The sequence below is a fragment of the Propithecus coquereli genome, unplaced genomic scaffold (genome assembly GCF_000956105.1).
Source record: "Propithecus coquereli isolate 6110/MARCELLA unplaced genomic scaffold, Pcoq_1.0 Scaffold907, whole genome shotgun sequence".
In the NCBI taxonomy this organism is placed as follows: domain Eukaryota; kingdom Metazoa; phylum Chordata; class Mammalia; order Primates; family Indriidae; genus Propithecus; species Propithecus coquereli.
Genome location: NW_012155363.1, coordinates 279,384 through 306,297, shown reverse-complemented (window position 1 = coordinate 306,297; position 26,914 = coordinate 279,384). Strand labels below are relative to the sequence as shown.

Genomic DNA, 26,914 nt, shown 5'->3' with positions numbered 1-26,914 from the left:
ATGTGCAGGCTTCACCCCTGGGCCAGATGCCAGCCCCTCTGTGTGGCCGGCGTTGGGGGAGTCCTCATTTGTGCCTTCCTTCTCCTGGGCGGCTGGGGACTCCCCGGTTTCCAGCAGGTGGGCTCCTTTGCAGGAGCAGCGGTGTCGGCAGCCTCTGTGCTGAGGTCCCGAAGTGAGGGCTGCTCGCTCAGCAGACATGTCGGCTCTGGGGGTCGTGCTGGGTGGAGGGATCTGGGCTTGGGGTTCTGGGGTGCAGTGTGCTCACTGAGGGGCAGTTGGTGTCTCGGTGCCGGCAGCTCAGCGCTTATGTGGTGAAGCTGAGCAGACAGACTCTAGTGGGTGCCGGATCGGTGTGGGTTGGTCCTGTCCGCCTCCCCCTGCCCGCTGGCCCTCTCCCCCCCCCCGCCTCTGATCCCCCTCCCCTCCGTGGTCTCGCCTGGGGGGGAGGCAGCCTCTCTGCCCTCCTCCCCTCCTTTCTGCCTCTCCACCATCTCTTTTTGTCTTGCAGAGTTTTCTTCAGGCCTGGGAGCCAGCGGAGGTGTCTTCCCACGCTGGCCCTGATGCTGGCTACAAAGGTACTTGCCCTGGTGTCTCTCAGCCGGGGACTTTCTGGACTTTCCGGGGCATCTCCCCATGAGGCGGTGGTCTGGGACTTTCCCCAGCCCGGGCGGGAGGAGGTCAGAGAAGCTGCTGTCACCCTGTTAATTAACTCCCTTGCTTCCTGCCAGGGAGATAAAAGCTGGCCTGGTGTCCGGCCAAGCTGGGGTTCTGGCCCAGGAGTCTGTTCAATGTCTCAAGGGAATGGTCGAGGATTGGCTGGACCCTTCTGCCCTGTGGCTTCTGCTGGGCTGGCCGGTTTTCAGGCACTCTTGTGGTTTCTGGCCATGGATATAAATATTTATTCCTTCTGTGGGAAACGAGATAGGCCTTGGACCAGGCGCCCTCTGCAGCCCCCGTGGTCCCCGGTGGCTCGGCTAGCCTTTGCCCAGCAGGCCCCTCAGTTACTTCGATCAAAAGGCTAGTGGGGCCAGGGGCAGGGTGGAGAGACCCAGAGGACGTCCCACTGGGGACCGGCTCTCCGTGGTCTGGGCCAGACGCACACTGACTGTGGGGGCGGGCACCTGTGTACTGTGCGTCCCTGGCCCGGGTGCTTCCTGCTGTGCCCCTCCGGGAAGGCCAGAAGAACATCACCTGGGGGCCCAGAGCCCTCGGGCTCCCTTGGGAGGAGGACAGTGGGGACAGCTGGGCCCTGCTTGCCACAGAGACCGCAGAGGCCCCCTGTGCTCGCTCTCCTGTCGGGGCTCCTGATGTTACTCATGAAACACCGGTGCCCAGATGGGGGGTCTGGGAGCCAGGGCAGGGGCTTGGGCTTTCGACAGAGCCACAAGGGCAGGGGCAGGCTGGCCTGGACTGGGTGACCTGCAGGACCGCAGCCCAACAGCCCCTCCCAGGCCTTGCCTGTCTGGAGGCCTCAAACGCCCGGTCACTAACGGGATCCCACCTCGGGTGGGGGGAAACATCTTGGCTTCGGAAGGCCGTCCTCCCAAGACCCGCCCGCCTCCCTCCGTTAGCTGGCCAGTACCAGCTTTCTAGAACGTCTGCCCTCCGCCCCACCCCCCTCTAGGCCTCCGGAGAGAGAGTCGGGCTGCGGGAGGCATCCTGCACCTGGAGCTGCTGGTGGCCGTGGGCCCCGACGTGCACCAGGCTCACCAGGAGGACACGGAGCGCTACGTGCTCACCAACCTCAACATTGTGAGTGCCCCGGCGGGGGTGACCCCTGGGGACGGTGCTGGCCCGCGCGGGGCCGTGCACGCAGGGTCTCTGGCAGGGCTGCGGGCTGTGCTCATGAACCTCTGGACACAGTGCCCCGCAGCCAGGGCGGGGGACCAAGTGCCAGTGGCAATCTGAGCTCAGCAGGGTAAACTCAGTTATACGGCTTGGAGCACAGGGCTGGGGAGAGAAGGGGAGCGGTGTCGTCTGCTGTTTCCTTCCTCCCTGGCGGGGAGGTGGGTGAGTTCTGGGCACCCCTCTCAGCTCCAGAGCACACTTCTTAGCCCCTCACTATCCAGGTCCCTTCACCTGGGCCCCCCGAGCCCAGCCGCTTCCCCAGTGTCCATTTGGCCACAGTGAGCCCAGCCATCCCTGCCCCGACCAGCAGGGCGTGCAGGCTACCCACGCTCCCTTGGCGCCCCAGCCTGCCCTCTCTCAGTCCTCTTGTCCCCTCCTGGGGGGCACAGGGCAGATCGACCAGTTCGAAGTCTAAACAGACACCGCTGGCAAAGGACATGCCATCTCCCTGTCTCTTGGTTACCCAGCCCTGTGGCCTCCTCTTCACTGGGAGTTGGGGTGAGGGTGGCAGGAGAGCGCTGTTCTGCTAACGTCACGTCGGAGTGACAGGAAAGCCAGCAGAGGCAGAGGTGACTTCAACAACGTAGTCTTAGTCTAGCAGTCTGCACGCAAGGCTGCGCCCGACGACGGGAGAACACACGTCGCACACGGAAAACGAGCGTGCTCCAGGCTGGGGGCATTTCCGTGGGTGCCAAGGAGGTAGCACCATGCAGATCACACGCCTCGGCCACGGCACAAGGCAGCTAGCCATGACAAGAAGAAAATCACAAAGTTCGTTCACTGAAAACTTTCAAAAAATTTCGGCTAACTGGATTTTACGAACAGTTAGGAAATTAGTCTCAGCCAATGGCTCCAGGCCCCAGCCCTGTCCCCTTGGTCTGCTCCGGAGATGGGGACAGGCATCAGGACGTGCAGTGGGCGGCACAGCCGGCAGCACCGCCTCTCGGCAAGTTGCCTTGGAGGGTGTATCTGGCCCCAGCCATAGGCAGGTCCCCCGAGAATGCGGGGTACCCAGTACCACTTTGTCCCCAGCCTCAGGTCTGGTGATGGATTTTGGATAAAAGGAAAAGTTCCCCACTGCACCTCACCAGTCTCGGAGCTGGGGCCTTCCCACCCTCGCCGTGCCCCCACCCTGCGGGGAGCCTGGGTCCCTCCTGTGCGCAGTCTCTGCCCCAGCCCGGAAGGAGACGGCTTAGGTTTCTACCTACAAGCCCTGAAGGCGATGTTTTCTCTTGTCTTTGAAAAATATCCCCTCTAAGTCATTTGAAAACTGTTGTTTTCAAGCTTTGGGGTCCCCCCTCCGATTCTCGGATGCTGAAATTCCGTAATCGAGCCGTGCTCCCTCTGGTCCCGCCCACGTGGTGCCCGTGGTGGCCGTGGCCATGTCATCACGGGCACTAAGCCGTGCAGGTCCTTCGCAGCTACATTGTTCCTAAGCATGATGACAACCAGGAAAGGCTTTATCTGCATTTGACAGAGGAGGAAACCGAGGCTCAGAGGCCAGTTAGGGCTCCGAACAGACAGCGAGGACGCGGCAGAGCGTGGATTCCAACCCAGCAGCTGGTGCCAGCGTCAGGCCACATGCCGTCACTCGGGTGCCGTGTGTAATTTAGAGGACACGCTGATGCCACACAAGCCGACCACGTCGGCATCTTGAGAGATGCCCTAAGAGAGCTGGGAGCTGGAGAGGGAGGAGAGAGCCCTTCTCACGAGGTGCCAGGAAGGGCTCAAGGTGGGAGGAGGTCACCCTTGTCCCTCCGTGGACACGGGTACGATTCGGTGGGCGGGGGTGGAATAAAGCGTCCAGGCAGAGGGGCGGAGCCGGGAGAGGCGAGGGTGAATACATCCCAGAGAAGCACGGTCGGATGGAGCTTTCCAGACCAGTGACGACTGTGTGTGCTCCTGTCCCCTTGTTTGCGGTTTCTTGTCTTTGTTAGTTCTTCCTGAGCCATGAGCTGGGAGGACCTGGGCACCTGACTCTTGCTGGCTCCTGGCCCAGCGGCTAGCATTTGGGTGCCTGCCCACATGCGGATGGAGCATCCTTTCCAGCCCCACCCCCATCCCAGGGCCCCTGCAAATCAGCAGCGGCCTGGGCTGGCCATACCCCCCGGCGGGTCACCTCTCTCTGTCTGCCCTTCCACAGGGGTCGGAACTGCTGCGGGACCCGTCCCTGGGGGCTCAGTTCCGAGTGCACCTGGTGAAGATGGTCATCCTCACGGAGCCCGAGGTAGGCTCCAAGCTGGACTTCAGCACCCCACAGAGCTGAAGCCCACCTCTCTGTCCGCTCTGACCCCTTCCTGTGGATGCCCCAGCGGTGCCCGGGTCAGGGCAGGGCGTTCAGCCAGATGGGCCCAGGCTCCAGCCCCAGCTATGCCCAGCCTTCATTCTGCATGGCTGCCTGGCTGTACTTCTCCGAGCCTCAGTTTCCTCATCTGTAACATGGGATGGTAATAGGGTTGTTATAAAGACTCACTGAGAAGTGTACCGACAGCAGTCAGTGCCACGCTTGGCGGGGGTCCTCCAAACACAGGCCTGTTATCAACCCCCAGGATGCCCCCAACATCACAGCCAACGTCACCTCGTCACTGCTGAGCGTCTGTGCGTGGAGCCGGACCATCAACCCCGAGGACGACGCAGATCCCGGGCATGCAGACCTGGTGCTCTACATCACCAGGTAGCTGAGCTGTCTGACAGCGTCTGGCCGGCCTGGGAAGGCTGCACCCTCGGCCTTCCCGCCCTCGGCAGAGGTGACCCGGGGCGGGCAAGCACCTTTGCACCACTCAGGTGACAGTTTTCTCTTGCTGAGGTTTGACCTGGAGCTGCCTGATGGTAACCGGCAGGTGCGGGGAGTCACCCAGCTGGGGGGCGCCTGCTCCCCCTCCTGGAGCTGCCTCATCACTGAGGACACCGGCTTCGACCTGGGGGTCACCATCGCCCACGAGATTGGGCACAGGTACGCAGCCCCATCCGCTGTCCCCAGGCTCTGGCCGAGGAGCTGCCCCTGGCCGGGACTGGGGCAGGCAGGGGGTCTTGGCGAGCCTGACGGAGGAGCCCCCACCTCGGCCCCGGCGGAGTGGGAAGTGTGTGGGGGGTGAGGACGGGGTATCTGGTCCTTCTCGATCGCTGAGTGATTAAAAGAGACATTTTTCCCTAGAAAATAAGCAAAACAAATGAAGCAATTAGAAAATAATTTTTGTAGAAAATTCAGCTCAAGAAAAAGCAGGCTATAAAAATTATCTCAAATCCCACCACTTAGAGGTAATGTCTCTTCACATTTTTTTATTTAATTTCAGTTTTTCTTTACACACACACAGTTTCTCGTTTGCGAAATCAGGGTCATGGTGTACATTGCTTTGTTACCTGCTTTGCCACGTAATGGTACATCCCAAGCGCTGCTTCCAGGTCTGTCACATTTTTCAGTGTGCACCGTAATTTATTCAATTAATCTCCTCCCGTTGGATGTTTAGGTTGTTTCCAGATTTTTCCTGTTATGAACATTGTGAATTCTTGTGGGCAAACCTTTGCGCCTAACTATTCATTTGCCGAGAGTGGTAGATTTCTTTTCTTTTTGATTTTTAGTTTTTTAATTATGAAAATAATTTCCAATTGTAGTAAAAATTCAAACAGTACAGAGACTTCTAAAGTAAAAAGTGAAAGTTTCCGTCCTCGTTTGGCACCGAGCATCCTGAGCCGTGGGTAGGATTCCCGGGGCTCTCCCCTAGCCCACCCCCTAGAAACCCCCGTCAGTTCTGCTGGGGCTCAAAAAGCTCTGCTGTGGTTCGAAACCATCACCTTCCACCACCTAGGAATGCTAATGGCGGCCAAGGGCCCGCACGTTTTCTCAAACTTTTAGACTATACTCTCCACGCAGCCCACGAATTTTCACACACTGAACTCACCCACGTAAACAGCCCCCATCCCAGTCCCCATCGTGCCCCCAGACTTACAATACCGTGGGCTAATCTGGCTTGCACGTTTCAAAAGGCTTTTGATATTTATTAGCCAAAAGAGGTGGCAGCCACTCTGCAGGGCCAGCCCAACAGCCCAGGCAGGAAACTGAGGCAGGCGGCTACGACTTGCTCTGCTGCACCTGGTTAGCTGGTGGCCTCATCAGGGATGGACCGGGTGGGAAAACAAGCGGGCCCGCGGCCCCAGGGCAGCCTGGCACGACCCCCGCCCGCCGCTCAGCACCACCTCCCCCGCAGCTTGGGCCTGGAGCACGATGGCGTGCCCGGCAGCGGCTGCGGCCCCGGCGGCCACGTGATGGCGTCCGATGGCTCCGCGCAAGGCCACGTGGGCCTCGCCTGGTCCCCCTGCAGCCGCTGGCAGCTGCAGGACCTGCTCAGGTAGCGCCGGGTGCCCCTCAGCTCCCCCCTCCTGCCCCCTCTCCACTCCGCCCGCCCCAACGCTGACTGCGCCCGGGACCCACCTCTCCGTGTCCCACCCCTCCCTCACAACCCTCCCTCACACCCCAGGCCCCTGCGCCCACCACTCCATCCTCCCACCCCCTCCTTTTTCCCACCACTGCATCCTCCCCCACCTCCCCTTCTCAGCCCCTCTTCTCCCACCCCTCCATCCACTCCCATCCCAGCCCTGCACCCACCCCTCATTCTTTCCCACTTCCCTGCACCCACTACTCCGTCCCACCCCGTTCCTGTGTCCACCCCTCAATTCGCCCCGACCCTTGAGCTGCCCCCACCTGGGTCCACTCCCACCCTTGCCTCAGACCCATCCCTCCAGCCCCACACCGGCTGACATCCACCGCCCTTACCCTCTTCTGCCCTCCCCGTCCCCCCACCTCCATCTGCTCCATCCCCTCGGATTCCTCCCTCCATCCCCTCCACACCCACCCAGGGCCCAGGGCCGGCTTCTGGTGGGGGATGTGCCCCCATCCAAGAGGCCACCTCTCCAAATGCCCACACCTCCCGCGCCCACTGCTCCATCCCGCCTAACGGTGTCCCTGTGGGGCCTGAGGCAGGGCCTTGTCCAGCACAGGACGGGCGCACTGCTTGTGGGACCCGCCACGGCCGCAGCCTGGACCCGGACCGGGACCCGAGAGGCAGCTGGGGAAGGCGCTGCCCGGCCTCTACTACAGCGCTGACGAGCAGTGCCATGTTGCCTTCGGCCCCGCGGCTGTGGCCTGCACCTTCGCCAGGGAGGACCTCGTGAGTCTGCCTGCGGGTGGCGGTGGCGCGGGATTGGCCATCTGGTTGGTCAGCACTGCCCAGCTCATGTCCCCTCCTGTGAGGACCTACTGAGTGCCAGGGGTGGCAGCGGCATAGCCGGGGTCAGCTTGGTTTAATGCTGTCCCTCACCTCTCCAAATTCTTAAAAAAGTTTGAACAAAATCTTCCACATTTTTGTTTGACTGGGCCCCACAAATGATGCGGCTGGTCCTGGCAGGGCCTCTGTGCCCGCGGTCTCCTGGCTGAGCAAGGGCGCCATCCCAAACAGCCGCCAAGGGCTTCCCACCACTGGGGCTGGAGTCAGCATGGAGGCCTCCCTGGAGGAAGTGGCCTCCCAAGGGAATCCAGAGCAGGAGTGTGGCTGGAGCCCCAAAGACAGACTTCGTCCCAGGGCTGCACAGGCCCTTCGTGGGCTGCAGGCACTTTTGCCTCGGTGGCCCCTCCCTCCACAAAACAACTAAAGATTAGATTTTGGTATTATATTTTTATAAAATGCAGAAACTTTTACATGTTATTATAAATACAAGCCTATTAGTATTATATATATATTAGACATTAATTTTGACCTAGAAGTTGTTTTTTTCTTCTGATTTTAAGAGCAATTAAAACATTTCCATGGGCCCCTGAAGGTCTGGTTGGAGTCCCTGTTCCTGGTGGACGGGTCAGCCGCGCCTTGTCCTCCCGGGCCGCCGGCGCCCACGTAGAGTGTACTGGCTGTGTCCGTATGTCCTGTGGTCTGGAGGGACAGTTAGGGCTGGACACTGGCCTGACAGGCCCTGGTGGCCCTGAGCTGGCCACCGTCCCTCCTCTTAGGACGTGTGCCAGGCTCTCTCCTGCCACACAGACCCGCTGGACCAGAGCAGCTGTAGCCGCCGCCTCATCCCCCTCCTGGATGGGACAGAGTGTGGCGTGGGGAAGGTCAGAGCAAAGACGGAGTGAGCTCGCGCGTGCATGTGCGTGTGTGCGTGTGTGTGTGCGTGTGTGTGTGCGTGTGTGTGTCAGAGGTGCACACTCACGTGCCTTCACGTGGGCGCCTCTAGCCCGGCTGCCTTACTCCTGGGGCAAGAGTAGGTAGTAAGTGAGGGGGTGGGGGGGACCCCCGGTGACTCCCGGTCGGGGTAGAAGAGGCGGCAGCAGGGTGCCCCCGCGCTGACTGCAGTCACCCCACCCCTCTCCAGGGCTTGGAAGTGGGGGTTCCTCTGGGTTGGCAGGACAGTCACTGAGTCAGGGCCTGCTCTGAGTCTGCGGCAGGTGGGAGGGGGACCCGCCTGCCGGACCCGGAGCCCCACGCTGTTCCCGGGTCGGTGTTAATTGACCGCCCGCTCCCAGGCGCCCTGCTACATCTCCGTTTCCTTCTCCCCCAGCCCTGGAAGTAGGGGTTTCGTTGTCACTCCCATTTTGCAGAGAGGGTTTTTTGCAAGTGACAGTGTGGCCAGAGCCCTCCTGTTGCCTATGCTGTCTTCCTGCCTCACTCTCCCGCTCTAGCCCAGGGCAGGGTCCCCCTCCCTCCACCCAGGCCTCGCTAGACCCTCCCTCTGTCCTTTGGGTTGGTGATCTGACCTCTGCCATACCCTTTGCTCCCAAGGAGAACGGGGCTTGTGGGGTGCTTGTGTGCATGGGGACGCCTGTGGATGTGGGGTCCCAATGGGTGGGGTCCCTCTGTGTTGGGGGCTCTGTGTGTGCTGGGGGTCCCTGTGTGTATTGGAGGTCCCTATGGGGGTCCCTGTGTGTGTGTAGGGGGTCCCCGTGTGCTGGGGTCCCTGTGGATGGGGTCGCCGAGTGGGCCGGCAGGTCCCTGTGGGTGGGCGACGCCGCCATCCTTGCCTTGCAGTGGTGCTCCAGGGGCCGCTGCCTCTCCCTGCCTGAGCTGCCCCCCGTGGTGGCAGTGCACGGGCACTGGTCTAGCTGGGGCCCCCTAAGTCCTTGCTCCCGCTCCTGTGGAGGAGGTGTGGTCACCCGGAGGCGACGGTGCAATAACCCCAGGTAGCGTTTGGGGGGTGCTGTTCTTTGGTCAGGGAGGGTGGCTGCACCCTATTGCCTGGTTGGGGGCAGTGGTCACCTCTTACTCTCCTGTCTTGTGGGCATTCTCAGACCTGCCTTTGGGGGGCGTGCGTGCGTCGGTGCTGACCTCCAGGCAGAGATGTGCAACACCCAGGTAGGCCTGCTTCCCAGGACGGGGTGGGGCGGGCGGGGGCAGCTGGCTGCGCTGGGCCCTGGAGGAGCCAAAGGGCCCAGGTGACATCTGGGGCTCACGCCAGGAACACTGAGAGGGACATTGAGACCACAGTGTCTTAACCAGGATGGTCCCACTTAGGACGCGGAGACCCTGCAGGGTCCCTCCTCCCCCGCCCCCCCCAGTGCCATTTCGCCCCCCAGAGCACATCTCTGCAACGAGACTGGTCCCTCTGGAGCACTGGGCACCACTGGGCAACCGCGCAGGATTCTTTTATTTATACGCTAAGATGAAATTCACGTAGCGTAAGATCGACCGGTTTAAAGTGGGTGATTCAGTGGCATTTAGTACTTTCACCATGTTGCACGACCACCACGTCCGTCTGGTTCCAAAACATTTCCATCACTCCAGGCAAAACCCCATCCCATAAGCCGTCACGCCCCAGTCTCCCCCGCCCTGCCCCCGGCGGTCGCCACACCTCTCTCTGTCCATGGCTTTGCCTGCTGGGGTACTGCGTGTAGGGGGAGCTGCACAGCACGTGGCCTTGGTGTCTGGCGTTTCTGTCGTAGCAGAGTGTTCTCCAAGCTCACCCGCGTTGCGGCCTGTGTCAGGGCCTCACTGCTTTGTGTGGCCGAATGACATTCTGCTGCACGAGGGACCTCACCCTGCTCATCCGTACACCTGCTGAGGGGCGCTGGGGCCTTTCACTGTTAGCTGCTGGGAGGCAGAGTGCGCCAGGAGGCGTGAGCGGTGCTGCTGTGAACGCGCTTGCACGCGTCCTTGTCTGAGTCCCTGTTTTCAGTTCTTTGGCAATGTAGCTAAGAGTGGAATTGCTGGACCCTCTGGTAATTCTATCTTGAACTTTTTTTTTTTTTTTTGAGACAGAGTCTCACTCTGTTGCCTGGGCTAGAGTGCCATGGCATTAGCCTAGCTCACAGCAACCTCACACTCCTGGGCTCGAGCAATCCTACTGCCTCAGCCTCCCGAGTAGCTGGGACTACGGGCATGCGCCACCATGCCCGGCTAATTGTTTTTTTTTTCTATATATTTTTAGCCGTCCAATTAATTTCTTTCTAGTTTTGGTAGAGATGGGGTCTCACCTTGCTCAGGCTAGTCTCGAACTCCTGAGCTCAAACAATCCACCCGCCTCGGCCCCCCAGAGTGCTAGGATTACAGGCGTGAGCCACCACGCCCGGCCTATCTTGAACTTTTTAAGGAACCAGCAAACCATTTTCTTCAGCGCCTGAGCCATTTGCGTTTCCACCAGTGACGCACGAGGGTTCCGGCCTCTCCTCTAACCCCCCAGCGCTTGCGGCTTTGCATGTTTTGATTCCGGCTACTCCACTGGCGTGAGGCGCTTTTTCACATTGAGTTAAAATCTGCCTCCTGCTGTGCGTGGCCCTGGGTTCGGGCTGGCCCTGGTTGTGGGACGGCTCTGCACGTGGTGAGACCCGGCAGGCAGACACAAGGCCTCCCCGGGCCTCCAGAGGAGGCTCTTCGACCGGGACATGGGGTGGCAGGACTCCGTGGAGGGCAGCCATGGTCGGTGTTGCGGCCCAGTGGGTCGACTCCGATCATCTCTCCAGGGCACAACGGCCCAGGCGCCTGCCAGGCCGCACAGGCTCTGCTGGCAAAGCCCCGTGTCCCTGACCGTCCGCAGTTTCTCTAAACAACACACCCGCTCAGCGAGTAACACGATCTCCCCGTTTCCTCAAGCGCGGGGCCGGGCACCAGTGGTTCCGAGAGCCGTGCTCTTCCTCACTGCCGTGTGTCCTTTACAAACTCTGCGGCTTCCCCGTCAGCGAGAGGCTGGCACTCTTGTCACCCCAGTTCACGGAGCAGGGAACTGAGGCACAGCCCCGAGCTGAGGCCACACCCACGCCTTGACTCCGGCACTGTGGGGTCTCCCAGGGACAAGGACCCCCTGCCCTGGCCCCCTCCTGTGCCTGTCCTCTGCCTCCTCCCGGCCAGGCCTGCGAGAAGAGCCAGCAGGAGTTCATGTCGGAGCAGTGCGCCGAGACCGACGCCCAGCCGCTGCACCTCCCCGCGGGCGGCGCCTCCTTCTACCGCTGGGGCGCCGCCGCCCAGCACAGCCAAGGTGGGGCCTGGGGGACCCTCGGGCACGCAGAGCCGCTGGGGGTCGGCCTGTCACTCTGGTGCTGGTCCGAGCAGGGCCTGGGCTTGGGCTCTGGCGTCCTGCGGACCATGGACGTCCCGCTACTGCGGCAGTGACGTCCCATCTCTGAGCCTCGGTTTTCCCGTCTGTGCAGTGGAAATGGTAGCGGTATCTCCCTCCTGGGCAGCTAGAAGGATTCAGGGGGCTGATGCAGGAGAAGTGCCGAGGGCCTTGCTGGGCTCATAAGTCAGTGCCGTTAGTTACGAGGTTGTGATTCTGATTACTGCCGCAGGAGGCAGGACAGGGGCGGGGGGACGGAAACCCCTGCCCCACATGCAAAGGGTGAAGGGGGCTGGGGGGGGTGAGGGCCCACTTGGGCCAGGCGGGGCAGGGCTAGCCGAGCAGGGTCCGTGGCGGCTTCTTGGCCCGCCCTGTCCCCTTCCTGTCTTCAGGAATTCTCGTCTACTCTGTCCCGTCAGGGGACGCTCTGTGCAGACACATGTGCTGGGCCATTGGTGAGAGCTTCATCATGAGACGTGGAGACAGCTTCCTGGACGGGACGCGGTGTGTGCCCAGCAGCCCTCGGGAGGACGGGGTGCTGAGCCTGTGCGTGTCGGGCAGCTGCAGGGTAGGCGTGTGTGGGCGGCGGAGGTGGCCCCAAGCCCTGCCTGTCCCGTGGGAAGGCTCCTGGGGGCAGGTGAGGGGGGTGCCAGCCCTGGCGGAGCTGCAGTGCAGTACGGTCTGCTGGGGCGTGGTGCAGGGCACACGGGCCGGACCCGGAGTCAGCCTGGCTAAGGGCCACACCGTGACCTGGGAAGTCACTGGAGCCCGCTAAGCTCACGTTCTGCGTGGGTGTCGGGTGCTGCAGACGTGTTGCCAGGTGGTTGTGTGTATCCCAGAGCCTTCACTGAGGCCAGCGCCCTCCAGGGACATGGCCCTCTGCCCCTCCCCCTGCACAGGCATTTGGCTGCGATGGCAGGATGGACTCGCAGCGGGCGTGGGATGCGTGCCAGGTGTGTGGAGGCGACAACAGCACCTGCAGCCCACGGAACGGCTCTTTCACGGCCGGGAGAGCCAGAGGTAGGGCCCCCCAGCCCACTCAGGCCGCAGGGCCCGAGCGCTTGCTCAGCCTCTGCTTCCTGCGCTCTGCCACCCTTCGGTGGCAGGCTGATCTTGGTGACAGTGCCTGGGTGACAGTCGCTCCCTGTAGCTGCGACGCAGGAACACCGTGGGCCTTGTGCGGTCTGTGCACAACCCTCGACTTGGATTTACTTGCAAGAGGTCGGAAGTTCTTTGCAGATGGCAGTGCTTCCAGGGTCAGCAGAGGACCCGAGCCTGCCCCTCTGGCGCGCCCCGCTGTGCTGGAGAACCCGGCAGGTGGCCCCACAGCCTGGTTTTGACCGTCCTCTGTGACAGGGGCCTCCCTGCGCCAGAGGCAGCCCCGTGGCATTGTCATCTGTCCCCTGTCCAGCTGCGGGAAGCCCCCTGTGGCTGCGATGTGGGGACCGTGAGACCCACGCATCCTTCCCGTGCCTCTTTCTAGAATACGTCACCTTCCTGACGGTCACGCCCGGCCTGACCAGCGTGTACGTCGCCAACCGCAGGCCTCTCTTCTCGCACTTGGGTGAGCCGAGTGAGGCTGTCCCCCCCAGCCAGCCTGACGGTGAAGGCGGAGGGACGGTCCCTGGGTGCCCTCATCTCTCACCCTGCCTGGTTGGTCACCGACTGGGCGACTCCTGAGCTGACTGGGCGCTGTTGGCTGGTGGTCGCGCCTACTGCAGAGGAAGGGTGCGGGTCACAGTCACCCAAGGGAAGAGACACCTGGGGCGGCATCTGGGAGGGTCTTGGGGACGGGGTACCCTTCTGACAGCAGCGGGTGGCCACGCACACGGGGCTCTGCTGGCCCAGGACGGTCACCGGGCTGGCGTTCAGAGTCTTCACTGGGCTCCATTACGCAGGCGTTATTGACGGATGGATTGACGGGTCGGTGGCGCGTGTGCATAATCTCAGCCTCTAGGTGACCCAAAGCCCACGTCCTGAACCACATGCTCAGCCTTTCTGGCATGGAGCAAAGACATTCTTTCTGCTGTGACCTGTGTTCCCTCTCAGAGGCCAGCAGCAAAGACCAGGCCTCTCTCTGGGCACGGCCGCAGCGGGGCGGCATTTCTACAGTGCCCACGCCTGATCTTTGTATCCTGGGTTGGGGATGCTCGCCCAGGGGTCCTGGAGCCCCGAATGCATCTGTCAGTTCTGTATGGGAATGTGTCTGGCGGGGGAGCAGGTCCTGGCCCTCACTGGGTTCTAGAAAGAGGTGCAGGCCGTGCTGTGGGACGTCTTCTGGGGTCAGATGCGTGCGGCTCCCAGGACAGGGGCCCTGGGGAGGAGAGTCGTGGACCTGGCCGTGGGGGTTCTGTCCTGTCCATGGAAGGCCCTCCTCGCCCCGGCCCTGGTGTCAACTCCACCCCTGCCTTAGCCCGGGACTCCTCTGTGAACGGGTGGCGCCCACCTCCTGCAGGTATGAGGAGGGTTGGCGCCCCGATGCACGGGACTTATGGCCGTTCCCTCGCAGCAGTGAGGATCGGCGGGCACTACGTCGTGGCCGGGAAGACGAGCATCTCCCCCAGCACCACCTACCCCTCCCTCCTGGAGGACAGCCGCGTTGAGTACACCGTGGCCCTCACCGAGGACCGGCTGCCCCGCCTCGAGGAGATCCGCATTCAGGGACCCCTCCTGGAGGCCATCGAGATCCAGGTCACCAGAGGGCTGGGGGAGGCTGGCGGGGGGCCCTCCTGGTGACTGTGACTGTTGGCTTGTCCATCTGCTCACGCCCTGACTCATTCGCTCACTCAGGGTCATTTCCGTGGTGGGCCCTGAGACAGGCGCAGTGCCGCGCTGAGCTCCCCGCGGCGCGTAGAGTCCCGCAAATCAATAGAAAACGGCGCCTGTGCCCAGAGCCCGTGGGAGCGGGCCCTGGAGTGTGGGCGGGTGAGAGGGGGCCCCGGGAGCAGCATCGGCCGGGAGGGGTGACCAGGAGGGTCCTACCCCCGCGGTTGTGCGCAGGGTGGGGAGCGGGCGCCTGGGCCGTGGGTGCAAGAGCAGGCCTCTGTGCAGACCTACTGCTTCCCACCTGGGAAGCCAGGAAGGCTTCGCCTGGTGTGTCCTCAGTGACGTGTACGCACCTGGGTGTGTCCCCACGTGCGCTTTGCTGAGGACACACTTGCAGGGCAGACAGAAGTCGGCGTAGGCTGATGTTGTCCTGAGAACATCTGGAGAGGGGCCCTCACGGCCCCTGCCGACAACGACCTAGCAGCACCCTCTGCCCCCACAGCTGGCGGAGGCAGCAGGGCCCCCAGGCGGTGCGGGCCAGGCCAGAGCAAGCCGCCACCTTCCCATACGGCTCAGTTCACCCCGTTCCCCGTGCCCGGGACGCAGTCTCCGGATGCCGGCTGCAGCGTGTGTTAAAGAACCGGCCCCTCTGCAGATCCACTGAATCGGGCCTTCCCCGGGGGAGCCGGAGAAGCCCTATTTTAACAAACAGAGGCCTGTGGTGGGTGGCCAGATGTGGCCATTGTGGGGACAGGTGCTGAATGTCACCTTGCACTGGGCTCTGGCCTCTAGGCTGGCCCCTTCTTGGGCTGGCCTTGGGCACAGAACCCAGTTACCCTCCTGAAGTGCGAACAGGCCCAGGCGCCTGCTGAAACCTCCCAGTGTTCTCAGGGCCGAGCCCAGGCCATGAGGCCCCGGGGATCCAGTCCCCTCCTGCTGACCTCACGGGCTTCAGCTCCTCTCCAGAAGCTCATCTGTGCTGTCTCACCCCCAGACCCTCGCGGGGGCCCCTTGCTAGGACACCCCAGCCTCTGCCCTTTGCCTGCAGGACCTCCTGACCTCCACTGCCACTCGTCCGCCACCCTGGTCAACTTAGGGATACTTCTCCATGCTCCCCAAATACCCTGTCCCCTAACCTACCAATTGCTGTGTCATTATCTGTCACCTACCCCCACCCCAATCCATTGAGAATTCCTTGAGGCTCAGTGTCCTGTCCACTGCTGTCCCCAGAGCCTGGCGCCGTCAGTGCCGGTGACCGCCTATTGAGCAGAAGAATATAGGGATGGGGGAATGAAAGCCCGGGGGCTTCATGGGGGAGGTGGCTGTGACAATGACCCTCAGGGAGCCCACTGGACGAGGCTCGGAGCTCTCCGTCTGTCCATGCAGGTTTACAGGCGGTACAGCGATGAGTATGGTGACCTCACCCGCCCAGACATCACCTTCACCTACTTTCAGCCTAAGCTGCAGCAGGCCTGGGCGTGGGCCGCCGTGCGCGGGCCCTGCTCGGTGAGCTGTGGGGCAGGTGAGGCCTGGGGAAGGCTGGCCCGTGGCATGGCTTGCCCCTGCACGGAGGTGGCCTAGCCCCCTCTCCCCTCCCAGGGCTGCGCTGGGTGACCTACAGCTGCCTGGACCAGGCCAGGAAGGAGCAGGTGGAGGCTGCCCGGTGCCAAGGGAGCCCGCGGCCGCCGGCGTGGCCAGAGGCCTGTGTCCCTGCGCCCTGCCCCCCGTAGTGAGTGCGGTGCTGCCTTTGCAGCTCCCAGGGTGGGGAGTGCCTGCTGGGGCTCCTGGCTCTCGCCGCAGCGTGGCCCCTGGGTGCGGGCTGGGCCGAGCAGCTTCTGTAGGTGCTGTTCCTCGTCCTGATGACCCTGGGAGGGGGGCTCTGTGAGTGCCCCCGTTTTGCAGGTGAGGACACTGAGACCCAGGGTAGACAGGGTGCCAGTGTCAGCCCAGTGTGACCCATCCCTGATGTCACCTTGTCTGGACAGCCCGCGGCCTCCCTTGAGCTCAGGTGCTCGTCAAAAGAGGGAGATGCCTGCCCCCCGGGGGGGGGGTGTGAAAGCCTCGGGGAGCTCGTGGTGGAAGCTCTGGCCGTCGCTGTCACCCAGCAGGGACAAACTGTTAGGGACAGGCCATCCTTATTGGGCACAGGACTGGGGCAGCCGCCAGCCAGCACTATTCTACAGGTGTCCTTGGGCTCAGGTGTCTGTCAGGGCAGCCCAGGGATGCCTAGAGGGGCTGGGCCGGCCTTACATGCTTGGTGTTCCCGCACCTGGAGGGACGCAGGGCCCAGCGCAGGCCGGGGGATGAGTGCCAGCCAGAGTTGGCTGGACGGCCCTGCCTGCCTCCCCCCAACCCCCCGAGCCAGCCTGGGGACCTGGCAAGGGCCCTGACGCCCTGTCCCTCTCCTCCTCAGCTGGCTGGCTGGTGCCTTCGGCCCGTGCAGCGCCTCCTGTGGGGGAGGCCTGCGGGAGCGGCCACTGCGCTGCGTGGAGGCCCAGGGCAGCCTCCTGAAGACCTTGCCCCCGGCCCGGTGCGGAGCAGCGGCCCAGCAGCCTGCCCCGGCGGTGGAGCCCTGCAACTCCCAGCCCTGCCCCACCGGGTGAGCACGGGCTGGCCGGCGTGGGGCGGGCCCTGGCAGGGCTGTGCTGCCCTGAGCCCCACCCCTCCTGAGTGTCTCCTCTTCCCGAGGCCCCTGGCTGGGCCCCGCCACCGTGGCGGGGCAGAGGTGCCTGGGGGCTCTGAGTGCCAGCTTCAGGATAGCCTGCCAGCCGGGAGACCAGGGCCAGTCGTTTCCTTCTCTGAACTTCTGAGCCCTTGCTGTGAAATGGGGACGAGGACCTGCTCATGGCGGGGCATGAGGACAAGGTGACGCCGTCAATGTAAAGCAGTAGGTGTCACTTTGTCACCACTGCCAACTTTTCCATGGTGTCCAGGTGGCCACCTCTTGTCCCCTCATTGTCCAGATTGACAGCAGCTGTGACCTTGCCTTGCCACTAATTGACCGGGTGACTGGGGCAAGTCCCCTCCCTCTCTGGGCTCCAGCCTTGTCATCTGTCCAGTGGGGAGAGGGTTAGACCACAGGTGGCCCACACATGGCTCGGGGCCCCTTTCTGCTCTCTTGTCCACGCAGACACAGCACACCCCTCTCTTCTCTCCTGCTGAGGCCTGATGTAGCCTCAGGATCCTGAGTGTGGCACTGCAGGCAGCCCCCCAGCCCCGCTGACACACGTCTGAGACCCATTTGCCATCCCCAGGCCCGGAATCGATTCCACGTGGCACCTGCTAATCCGCTAGCAGCGCCGTGGTGCGGGAGCCTGTGGTCGTCTGGTGGAGGTCCCTTTGCGTCTGCAGGGCAGGGGCTGGGCTGTCCCGTTGCTCTGGGTGCAGGCGGGTGCCTGGCTGCCCAGCGCAGGGCTGCTGAGTGGAGCCTGGAGGCCGATGAGCGAGGCAGTTAACCCAGCACTTGGGGAAATACCCCTGAGCTTTGCCTTTTTGGGCTCCTGGATATTGCGGGGCAGATTCACTGCCTCCCTGCCCCTAGGAGCTGGGCTGCACCTACAGCTGGGTGGCAGTGGCAGGGCCGATGACTGTTCTGTGCTGTCCTCAGGTGGGAGACGTCAGCCCCTGGCCCATGCTCATCGACCGGTGGAGCAGGCCTGGCCTCGAAGAACGCGACGTGTGTGCAGGGGGTGGATGGCTTGGAGGCTCCAGTGACCGCGGGTCCCGGCTCCACAGGAGAGAGGGCGCCTGTTGTTGAGGTGAGTGCCCTGGCACGAGGGTGGCCGGGCTGTTGGGTCCTTATCTGGCTGGGAGAAAGAGGGGCACCGTTTGCCAGTGTCCTGCAGGCCAGAGTAGAACGGCATCCTTCTGCAGGCTGCTGTCTGAGGGCCAGCCCGGGCAGAGGGTAAACTCAGAGACAGAGCGCTCTTGGGATGCTCCCGTGCAAGCCAGGCTGAGGGAATACACACCCTGCTGGAAGCATCTGAGGAAGAGATTAATCCAGCCTTGCTCTTAGGCCAGGGTGCTGGCCAGCCCTCGCCCCGTGTGGCTGGTGGGGACTGCAGGGCCACCCGTGCTTGCAAACCCCAGTCCCGACCACCGGCCCTCTGCCCTAGCCCATGGTGCACGCGCGCTGATGCGGGGCCTGCACGGGCCAAGGTGGGGCGTGTGGCGAAGGCCAGGAGGCAAGTCCGGTACCACTTCCTGCTCCCTCCTGAAAAGATCAGGAGAGGGGGTGCTCAGGGTCTGGAAGTGGGCATCCCGGACCCCCACTCATTGCTTCCTCCCTGCAGCTGGGTGCCGACTCTCCGGGGGAAGAGGCTCCCTCGCCATCGGGCAGTGCCAGGCCGGAGGCTCGCGCTGCCCACGTGTGGACCCCTCTGGCGGGGCCCTGCTCCGTCTCCTGCGGGCGAGGTGAGGGAGGACCAGCACTCACTGTTAACTCTCTTATCTACCTGCATTTTGCCTAGTTCTAAAAAGCATTTGAGTGGCTTAAAATCCAAACACCATAAGAGCATGAGGTAATATACAAGGAGGCTGGGGCAAAGTGTCTGGCAGCCACTTTAAATGTGGCCATTGACTGGCTGAAAAGATAGGACAACACGGTCACACCGGGCAGCGTTGGCACCGAGGGCGTATTCCTGATGGCCCAGCAGAGCTGCGAGGTGGGCCCCAAACCGACGACCTGAGCGGAGAAACCACGTTAGCTTTAAGACACGTAGTGTCCTTGTGTTTTTCAATTTTTTTATTGTGGTAAAATACACACATCAGAAAAGCTACCATCTCCATTCTCCACTTCCAAGGGTACCGCTCAGTGGCACTAAGCACATTCCCAGAACTTTCTCATCTTCCCAAACTGATGCGTGTGCCCGTGAAACACCGACTCCCGTCCCCATCTCCCAGCCCCTGTCACCCTCCCTTTCACTTTCTGTTTCAACGAAGGTGATGGCTCTGAGGACCTCACGCGAGTGGAATCCTGCAGCCTCTGTCCTTCCGTGTCTACCTTACTTCACTGAGCACAATGTCCTCAGAGTTGGTCCATGTTGTGGCACGTGCCCGATTGTCCTTCTCCTTAAAGCTTCCTAAATCCCGTGGCAGGTGTGTGTCACAGCACGCTTGCTATCCGCCCACTCACGGAGGGACGCGTGGCGCCCGCGTTTCGGCTGCCGTGCGCAGTGCCGCTGTGAACACGGTGCACAAACACTGTTTGAGGTCCTGCTTTCAGTGCTCTCGCTCGCCCGGCGTTCTCGGGTTGGATGGTTCTTTGGGCATGTACCCCGAAGTGGCCCAGCAGATCCCACGGTAGCTCCACGCTGTCGGAGGGGCTGAGGGACCCCTACACTTCCTGCGGCGGCCGCGCCGTTCGCACTCCCGCCGCAGCACGCGAGGCTCCAGTTCTCCACGTCCTCGCGGACACTCGCTGTCCGTGATTTGATAGTAGCCACCAATGGCTCATGTGAGAAGACACGGAGTGTTCTTAACTAAAACCCTAACTACTTGCTCAGTAGAATTTCAGCCTGTTTAGAACAAAGACCAGAAAGAGATTTCTTTTGAGAATACTCCTAAAGGAGAGATTTGAGGAAACTGGTCCTAATCACATCTCTGTAATAAACACAGTCAAAGATTTTCATATCATAATTCTTATAATGCCTCTCGATAAACAATAGCAGCTACCATTTCTTGAGCACCTACTATGTGCCAGGCATTTCATATCTCCCCTTTTAAAATCTCGAATGACTCTGCAAGGTGGACTCAAACCCGCGTGCCCTATCTGCTAGAGCTGTCCAGCAAGCCGGCGCCTGCCGTCTGCTGAGCCCATCTCTTGGGGTGTGGGGGTCCCTGCTTCCTCCCTGCAGGCCTGATGGAGCTGCGTGTCCTGTGCACAGACTCCACCCTCAGGGTGCCTGTGCAGGAGGAGCTGTGTGACCCGGCAAGCAAGCCCGGGAGCCGGCGGGAGGTCTGCCTTGCTGTCCCGTGCCCTGCTCGGTGAGTGCGGGGAGCAGGGCTGTGCAGGGGAGGCAGCCTGACCTCCGGGGCAGCCTCCTATGGGCCACTGGCCTTCCCCCTGCATGTGGGAGACCGGGCCTCAGCACTGTGCCTGGTGACCTGCAGGGTGGGGGGGTGCCACTGGCTATGTGTTGCCCTGTCCCCCTGTCCCACTCCAAGTGCTGGCCACTGCCCCAGCCCGCCCCCCTGGAGGACTGCAGCCCAGAGCCCTGCCCTGCCAGGTGGTCCTAGGTCTGCACCCTGGCTCTGCCCTCACCTCCAAGCCCATCCTCCTGACCCTGTGTCCTCACTGCAGGAGTGGTGCCCCCGGAAGGCCGTGTGGGTTGAATGAGATGGTCCTGCGTGTAAAGGGCGTTGCACGGGATGCGGGCTGCCGGGCCCACGGGGTTGATGGGGCATTTACTCATCACCTGCTCTTCACCGAGCGCCTATGCCCAGGCGCTGTTCTGCAGCTGGGGGACACAGCAGATGACAGGGCAGACAAATGTCCCTGCCCTCTGGAGCTGACGTCGGGGGCAAGGTGGGGATGGACCACAAATCAGACAGACGGTGGCGCGCAGTCTGACGGGTGGCGTTTGGTGTGACGGAAGGCGGCTGGAGGGCTGGGCGCTGCTGCTGCAGGGACTCCTACTAGGGGCAGACAGCTCTGCGGGGCTGTGGGCGCCCTGACCTCCGCCCGCTGCCTCTTGGACACATCTGCTGCTGGCCCTCAGCTTCCCTGTCTATAAAATGGATCTGTCTGAATGCTCTTTGTCCTCCGCGATGAGCCTCTCGGTGGGGATGTAAGGGGGACCCTCAGAGGGAGAACTTCTGGCCCTTCCTGGCCTCCTGTCTCTTCCCGGTCTGGGGAGATGAGGGGAGACCTGGCTCCTCTGGGTTCCCAGGCCGCAGCCGTGTGGCCGCCCTGACTCCGGTTTGCCCCAGGTGGCGGTACAAGCTGGCAACCTGCAGCGTGAGCTGTGGGGGCGGGGTCGTGCGGAGGACCCTGTATTGTGCCCGGGCCCAGGGGGAGGACAGTGCCGAGGAGATCCTGCCAGAAGCCCAGTGCCAGGGGCTGCCTCGCCCAGAGCCCCAGGAGGCCTGCAGCCTGGAGCCCTGCCCACCCAGGTGAGTGGGCTGGTGACATGGCGGGAGGGGCACTCCTGGGGTGGACCCATGCCAGGCCACGTGCTTCGGGGACCAAAGGGCAGCTCAGCGGCCCAGGTGACAGCCTGTCGGGAACAGGACAGGTGGCAGGCTGTGCTGTGTGAGGTGAGGGGGAAGTGCCAGCACCCCCAGGCTGGGTGTGCTGTGGGGGCCACGCGGGGCCTGAGGGTGTGAGCGCCAGCTCTCGCCACGGGGAGAGGGGCCCAGCAGGGACACAGCACAGAACAGTGCTTGAGCCCGTGGGGGCCAGAGCGTGGGGGAGTATTCTCCTACCTCCTTCACAATTCTTTCATGGTTCTTTTTGCAGTTTTGATTGTGAAATGCTTTTCTGCATCGTACAGAAACCTCCACCATGTCCCCCCACCCAGATTCAATAGCTAGGACTACGTTGCCAGGTGTCCTCCTGTCTCCTAAGTTTCACATAAATCCACCACTACAGAAAACAGTTCGTTTAAATTTAAACCCTTAACTCATCTGTGACTTATCTGGAGACATTTCAGAGCAGAGACCAAACGTTTTCTTCCCAAATCGCTAACTAGCAGTGATTGTTGGATGATCCCGTTTCCCGCAGATGGACCCCGTGTCGCGCCTGACCCTGGTGTGCGCTGCAGTCTAGCTCTCGGCTTTCTGCCAGACTCCGGGTTTTTCCCGAGCTGTCCCCTCCCCACGTCGAATTGTTGACATTCTGTAGCTCTGCAGTCCGCGTCACATACAGAGCACAGTGTGTCTTGATTTCTTTGCTCGTGCTAAAGTGCCTGGCTAGGCACCCATTGATTTTTCCATGTCATATTTAGAGGTGACGCGGGATTTTATGAGAATTACGTATGCACATGAGCCCCGGATACCCCTGGACGTTGCTGTAGCCACTGGCCTTCTCATTGCTCTGGAACATTCCAGGGATCCTCCTGCCTTAGCTTCCTGCTGCCTGCGGTCTTCTCTGGAGGCCCCTCCCCAGGCTGGGGGCAACGTGGCTCCGCTCCTTGTGTTGTCCCCGTGTCATTGCCACACGGCTGTTTCCTCGTTCCTCTCTCTGTCTTCCTTCTAGGGCAGTGGTTCTCAACCAGGGGCGATTTTGCCTCCCCGGGGACACTGGCCGCTCCTGGAGAGAATTTAATTGTCACAACTGGGGAGGGGGACTTGCTCCTGGCCTCCAGTGAGCAGAGGCTGGGTGCCGCTGAATGCCCTACCCTACACGGGACAGCCCCGTGACACAGAATCACCCGGTCCCAAACGTCAGTGGTGCCGAGAGGGGTGGGCTTGGTTCGGGTCACTGCCCAGGCCCACAGAAGGCACGGCTTTGAGAGACAGCACCGCACGGGCAAGAGGGCAGGGAAGTGTCACCAGCCTGGGTTCCAGCAGGGCTCTGACAAATGCCCGCACTATTACGTAGGGAATGACCACAGCTGATCCTCAGCAGCACTGACGGTTTTACAACTCTCTGGCGGCAGATCTGATTTCCGTTACCCTGGGGCACCCAGGTGGCTCTGTGGGTGTCAGCAGGTGCTATGTGATAGAGTGGACGAAGGGGAGACCCCAGCTAAGGGGAAAGCGGTCTCTTTCCTGCAGAGCCTTTCGGAAGCATCCTGTGCCAGCGGCCCTGTGAGCGGACGGGGGCCGGAGGCCGGCCCGGGCACCGTCTGAGGCCACTTAGGCAGGGAGCCTCTCTGGGTCTCCTCCTGCAGGTGGAAAGTCATGGCGCTTGGCCCCTGCTCAGCCAGCTGTGGCCTCGGCACTGCTAGGCGCTTGGTGGCCTGCGTGCAGCTGGACCGAGGCCAGGACACGGAGGTGGACGAGGCGGCCTGTGCAGCTCTGGTGCGGCCCCAGGCCAGCGTCCCCTGCCTTGTTGATGACTGTGCCTACCGGTGGCACGTCAGCACCTGGACAGAGGTAAGCGTGGCTGGAGGGGCTCACGCACAGTGGGGCGGGGCACAGGGGTGCAGCAGACAGAGACGAGCCGCAGCCCTGAGGCCTGCTCTGCGGCCACCGCCCACCTCTGTCACAAGGACCTGGGCATCTGGCCCGATGGGGATGAGAGCTGGGTGGGCAGTGACAGATAGTGTGGAAGGAGAGGGTCCCACCACGGAGAGCCTGGCCTCTGTGCTGTGGCCAGGAGAGGCAGAGAGGCTTCAGTGGTGACGGTTAGAGGGTGACCCATGCAGGGTTACCTCTCAACCTCAGTTTCTGCCTCTGTGGAATGGGGACACTTGCCTGCCTCCCAGGTGGTGCAAAGGTTACACATGGGATCATGCCTGGCCTGTGGTCATCCTCCGGCAGGGTCAACCGTGACGCCTTCCCTCTCTTGCAGTGCTCCGTCTCCTGCGGGGATGGCATCCAGCGCCGGCAGGACACCTGCCTTGGACCCCGAGCCGGGGCGCCTGTGCCAGCAAACTTCTGCCAGCATCTGCCCAAGCCAGTGACCCTTCGGGGCTGCTGGGCCGGGCCCTGTGCAGCGGTGGGGACACCCAGCTCAGCGCTCCGTGGGGAAGCTGCTGCCCTGGGCCAGACCATGGTGCCACGTCCTGCTGCTGCTGCTTCCCTGGAGGGGCCCCAGCTCCAGGCCCACCTCCTCTCCCCAGCTCCCCAGACCCTGCGGCTCCTGCCCAGTCGGCGGGAAAGCCCAGCGTGGCCCAGTTACGTTCCTTCCTCCTTTCTGTCGGGAGGCTGTCCGCGGGAGGGGCGGGCAAAGGCATCTCCGCCGGAGGGAGCTGGGACAGGCACTTGGTCCCGTGGGATGCACGCAGTGGGCTGAAGGGATGTGCCTTGGAGGCCAGGCTCAGGGCTGGCCCACTTCCTACCTGGCAAAGGGAAAGTCACTCTCATCATCAAGGTGAAGTGACTGGAAGGCTTCAGAGTCGGAAACCCGTGTCCGAGTGACCCAAAGCCATGCACTGCCCTACGCGCTGCCCCCCTGCTGGGGCATCTGCACGCGGCTCTGTGCTTGATGCCGACCCTCTGACCCACGCAGGCCCCCGACCTGAGAATGCTTCCAGCTGGGCCTAGGAGGATGTGGTCCACGCCGCAAGTCTCCTTCCTCAGCACGGAAAGCCCCAGCGCCGTCCTGCTGGGAAGCTGCATGCTCTGCTCACCTGTGCTCCTGCTGCCTTTCCAGGTGCCTGCGGCGGGCAGCACCTTGAGCCAGCCGGGACCATTGACATGCGAGGCTTGGGGCAGGCCGACTGTGCGGTGGCCATCGGGCGGCCCCTGGGGGAGGTGGTGACCCTCCAAATCCTCGAGAGTTCCCTCAACTGCAGCGCAGGTATGTCCAGGGCCACACAGGCCGCTGCTGCAGTGATGGGCCCTGCCAGGCGCCAGCATGACCGCAGCGTGCCGGCCCCCCTCATGATGGGGCATGGTGATCCCCATTTTACGGATGACGAAACTGAGAGATTAGTGAGTGGGAGAGGCAGCAACGGGAGAGTCGGGACTCCGTCGTGGGTCAGTCGCCCTGGAGCCACCTCCTGCTGCCCTGGGTGCTGGCGCCTCACCACACTGCCGCTTCCAGGGGAGACGCTGCTGCTTTGGGGCCGGCTCACGTGGAGGAAGTCGTGCACCAGGCTGTCTGGCGAGACCTTCAGCCCCAACACCAACACGCTGCTGGTGAGGCAGCGCCGTGCGAGGCGGGCAGGCGGAGTGGTGCTGCGGTACCGGAGCTGGCCTGCCCCGGGAGCCGTCCACAGAGGTAGCGAGCCGTCGCACCCTCCACCTCCCGCAGGGCAGCCCAGGCCAGGCGGGGGGTGGCTGGGTGCTGTCAGGGACAGTGGGCAAGACACCAGGGGAGCTGACTGGGATGGGAGGAGCCTGGAGGCGGCCAGTGTTGGTCCGCACGTGTGGTCAAGATGAGGCCCCGAGATGAATGCTACATCCCTTCCTCTCAGGGTTGTGCTGCAAGATGGGTGGGCGCGGGACTCGGTCCACATCCCCACCCTATCCCATGGGCCGTTGCTCCACACACATGCCAAGCACACGGGTGCTGCTGGGTGTTGCCGGAGGGCAAGAGCCCCCGTCATTGTACTGCTGCTCCCCGGCTGCCCCACAAGCAGGCACCTGCCTCGAGGGAGGTTAGGAGGGACAGCAGGGGGGCTCGAGTGGACCTCTAGTGACGGGGATGGCTGACATGGCTGGAACCCATCCTTGGTGCCTGGTTCCGTGTCAAGCACTTTGCAGGCGTGACTTCATTGAGTCCTTCTAAAAACTCCCCTGCCCGGTGCGTGCCACGGTTCCCTTCAATTACAGAGGAAGGAACTGAAACTCAGCATTTAAGGCCTTTGCCTAAAGTCACCAGGCCAGGAAGGGGTAGAGGTGGGGTTCGGGGGGGCTTCTACCTGGGAGCCCCCGTATCGACCACAGCACCATACTGTCCCGGCCGTAAGCTGAGCTGCCCTGGCCTCTGGCATCAGCAGTCAGTCTGGGCTCCTGTGTCCCTGAGGTGGCCCACACCCAGCCCACCCACCTGCCGTCCCCTGCAGAATGTGACAGGCAGCTCTTTGGACCCCGGGGTGAAATCGTGAGCCCCTCTCTGAGTCCAGACAGGAGGAACCCAGGGGGCTGCCGGCTCTTCATCGACGTGGCCCCCCAGGCCCGGATTGCCATCCACGCCCTGGCCATGGACATGGGCACTGGGACCGAAGGAGCCAATGCCAGCTACATCTTGGTGAGGCCACCAGGGTGGGCACAGAAGTGCGCTGGCTTTTGCCATGGGACAGGGATTGCTGGGCTAGGGGACGTTTTTAGTTTATTTTAGACCAAAACCCTAAAAATCACTAATGAAAGAATGGGGGAATGGACTTTCCTCCACGTAGTCACCAACGAATGTTTATTGAGCTACTGCAAAAGCGAAATAGAACTTTCCCGATGTAGACTGCCCGTTAACTGGGGCTGAAGCAGTTTTACAGCCGATATAACTTTGCCAGAAGAGCGGCTCCCCCTCGGGTTTTGTGTGTCCTGGGAGAACTGCCCGGGAGCCCGCCCCAGGGGAGGCAGCCCGGCCTCTGGAATCAGACAGATCTGGCTCAAATCCCCACTCTGGCACCCTGGCTCTGTGTCCTTGGGGGGCGACGTAACCCCTGAGCTCAGAGTTCTGGGTTGGATAAGTCTCCTCCCGTTGGGCTCTTGCGAGCATCCAGAATGCTGAGACCCTGCAGGTCACGGCTTCCATGACCGCTGGCTGATTATCACCTGCCGGCCGTTCCTCTCAGATCCGGGACACCCACAGCCTGAAGACCACAACGTTCCACGGGCAGCAGGTGTTCTACTGGGAGTCGGAGGGCAGCCAGGCGGAGATGGAGTTCAGCCAGGGCTTCCTGGAGGCGCGGGCCAGCCTGCAGGGCCAGTACTGGGCCCTCCAACCGCGGGCGCGGGACCAGCACAAGCGGCCCTAGCTTCCCTTCCAGCACATCCGCAGCTACCCCAGTCCTGGGAGGGAACGGCGGGACCGACATGTACTGAGCACTTCCTAGGCGTCTGGCCAGCCCTGGAGGGGTGACCACTGGCCTCTGCTTTCCAACTCTGACTTGCTCCAGTCTTAGGGTCTTCTCCGGCGTCCAGAAGGCTGGGGGCGGGGCTGGAGACTCTGGAAAGGCACTCCCAGCCTTCGGGCACAATAAAGGAAATGTGT

At 62.4% G+C, this 26,914-nt stretch overlaps 1 protein-coding gene across 2 annotated transcripts; it reads left to right on the top strand.

Moving 5' to 3' along the window:
* Positions 1 to 26,914, top strand: ADAMTS13 (ADAM metallopeptidase with thrombospondin type 1 motif, 13). Of its 2 annotated transcripts, none has more exons than XM_012664714.1 (29): positions 1 to 117; positions 509 to 575; positions 1,625 to 1,752; positions 3,992 to 4,075; positions 4,398 to 4,522; positions 4,655 to 4,801; positions 6,054 to 6,194; positions 6,839 to 7,013; positions 7,847 to 7,951; positions 8,865 to 9,016; positions 9,125 to 9,188; positions 11,178 to 11,304; positions 11,802 to 11,950; positions 12,282 to 12,402; positions 12,866 to 12,946; positions 13,892 to 14,073; positions 15,535 to 15,670; positions 15,748 to 15,877; positions 16,562 to 16,747; positions 17,756 to 17,906; positions 18,441 to 18,561; positions 20,004 to 20,133; positions 21,079 to 21,261; positions 22,983 to 23,187; positions 23,606 to 23,930; positions 24,410 to 24,556; positions 24,803 to 24,979; positions 25,767 to 25,951; positions 26,496 to 26,914. In XM_012664714.1, exons 1-29 carry the CDS (start codon positions 1 to 3, stop codon positions 26,676 to 26,678), a joined length of 4,224 nt encoding a protein of 1,407 aa, XP_012520168.1. In that variant the 3' UTR covers positions 26,679 to 26,914. The 2 variants fall into 2 exon arrangements, with proteins under 2 accessions (XP_012520168.1, XP_012520167.1); XM_012664713.1 differs by having other exon boundaries at positions 13,838 to 14,073.

Coding starts and splice junctions, on each gene's coding strand:
- ADAMTS13 (XM_012664713.1), top strand. CDS start 1: ATGTGCAGGCTTCACCCCTGGGCCAGATGCCAGCCCCTCTGTGTGGCC. Junction 4,523..4,654: donor CTGGTGCTCTACATCACCAG/GTAGCTGAGCTG, acceptor TCTCTTGCTGAG/GTTTGACCTGGAGCTGCCTG. Junction 25,952..26,495: donor CCAATGCCAGCTACATCTTG/GTGAGGCCACCA, acceptor CGTTCCTCTCAG/ATCCGGGACACCCACAGCCT.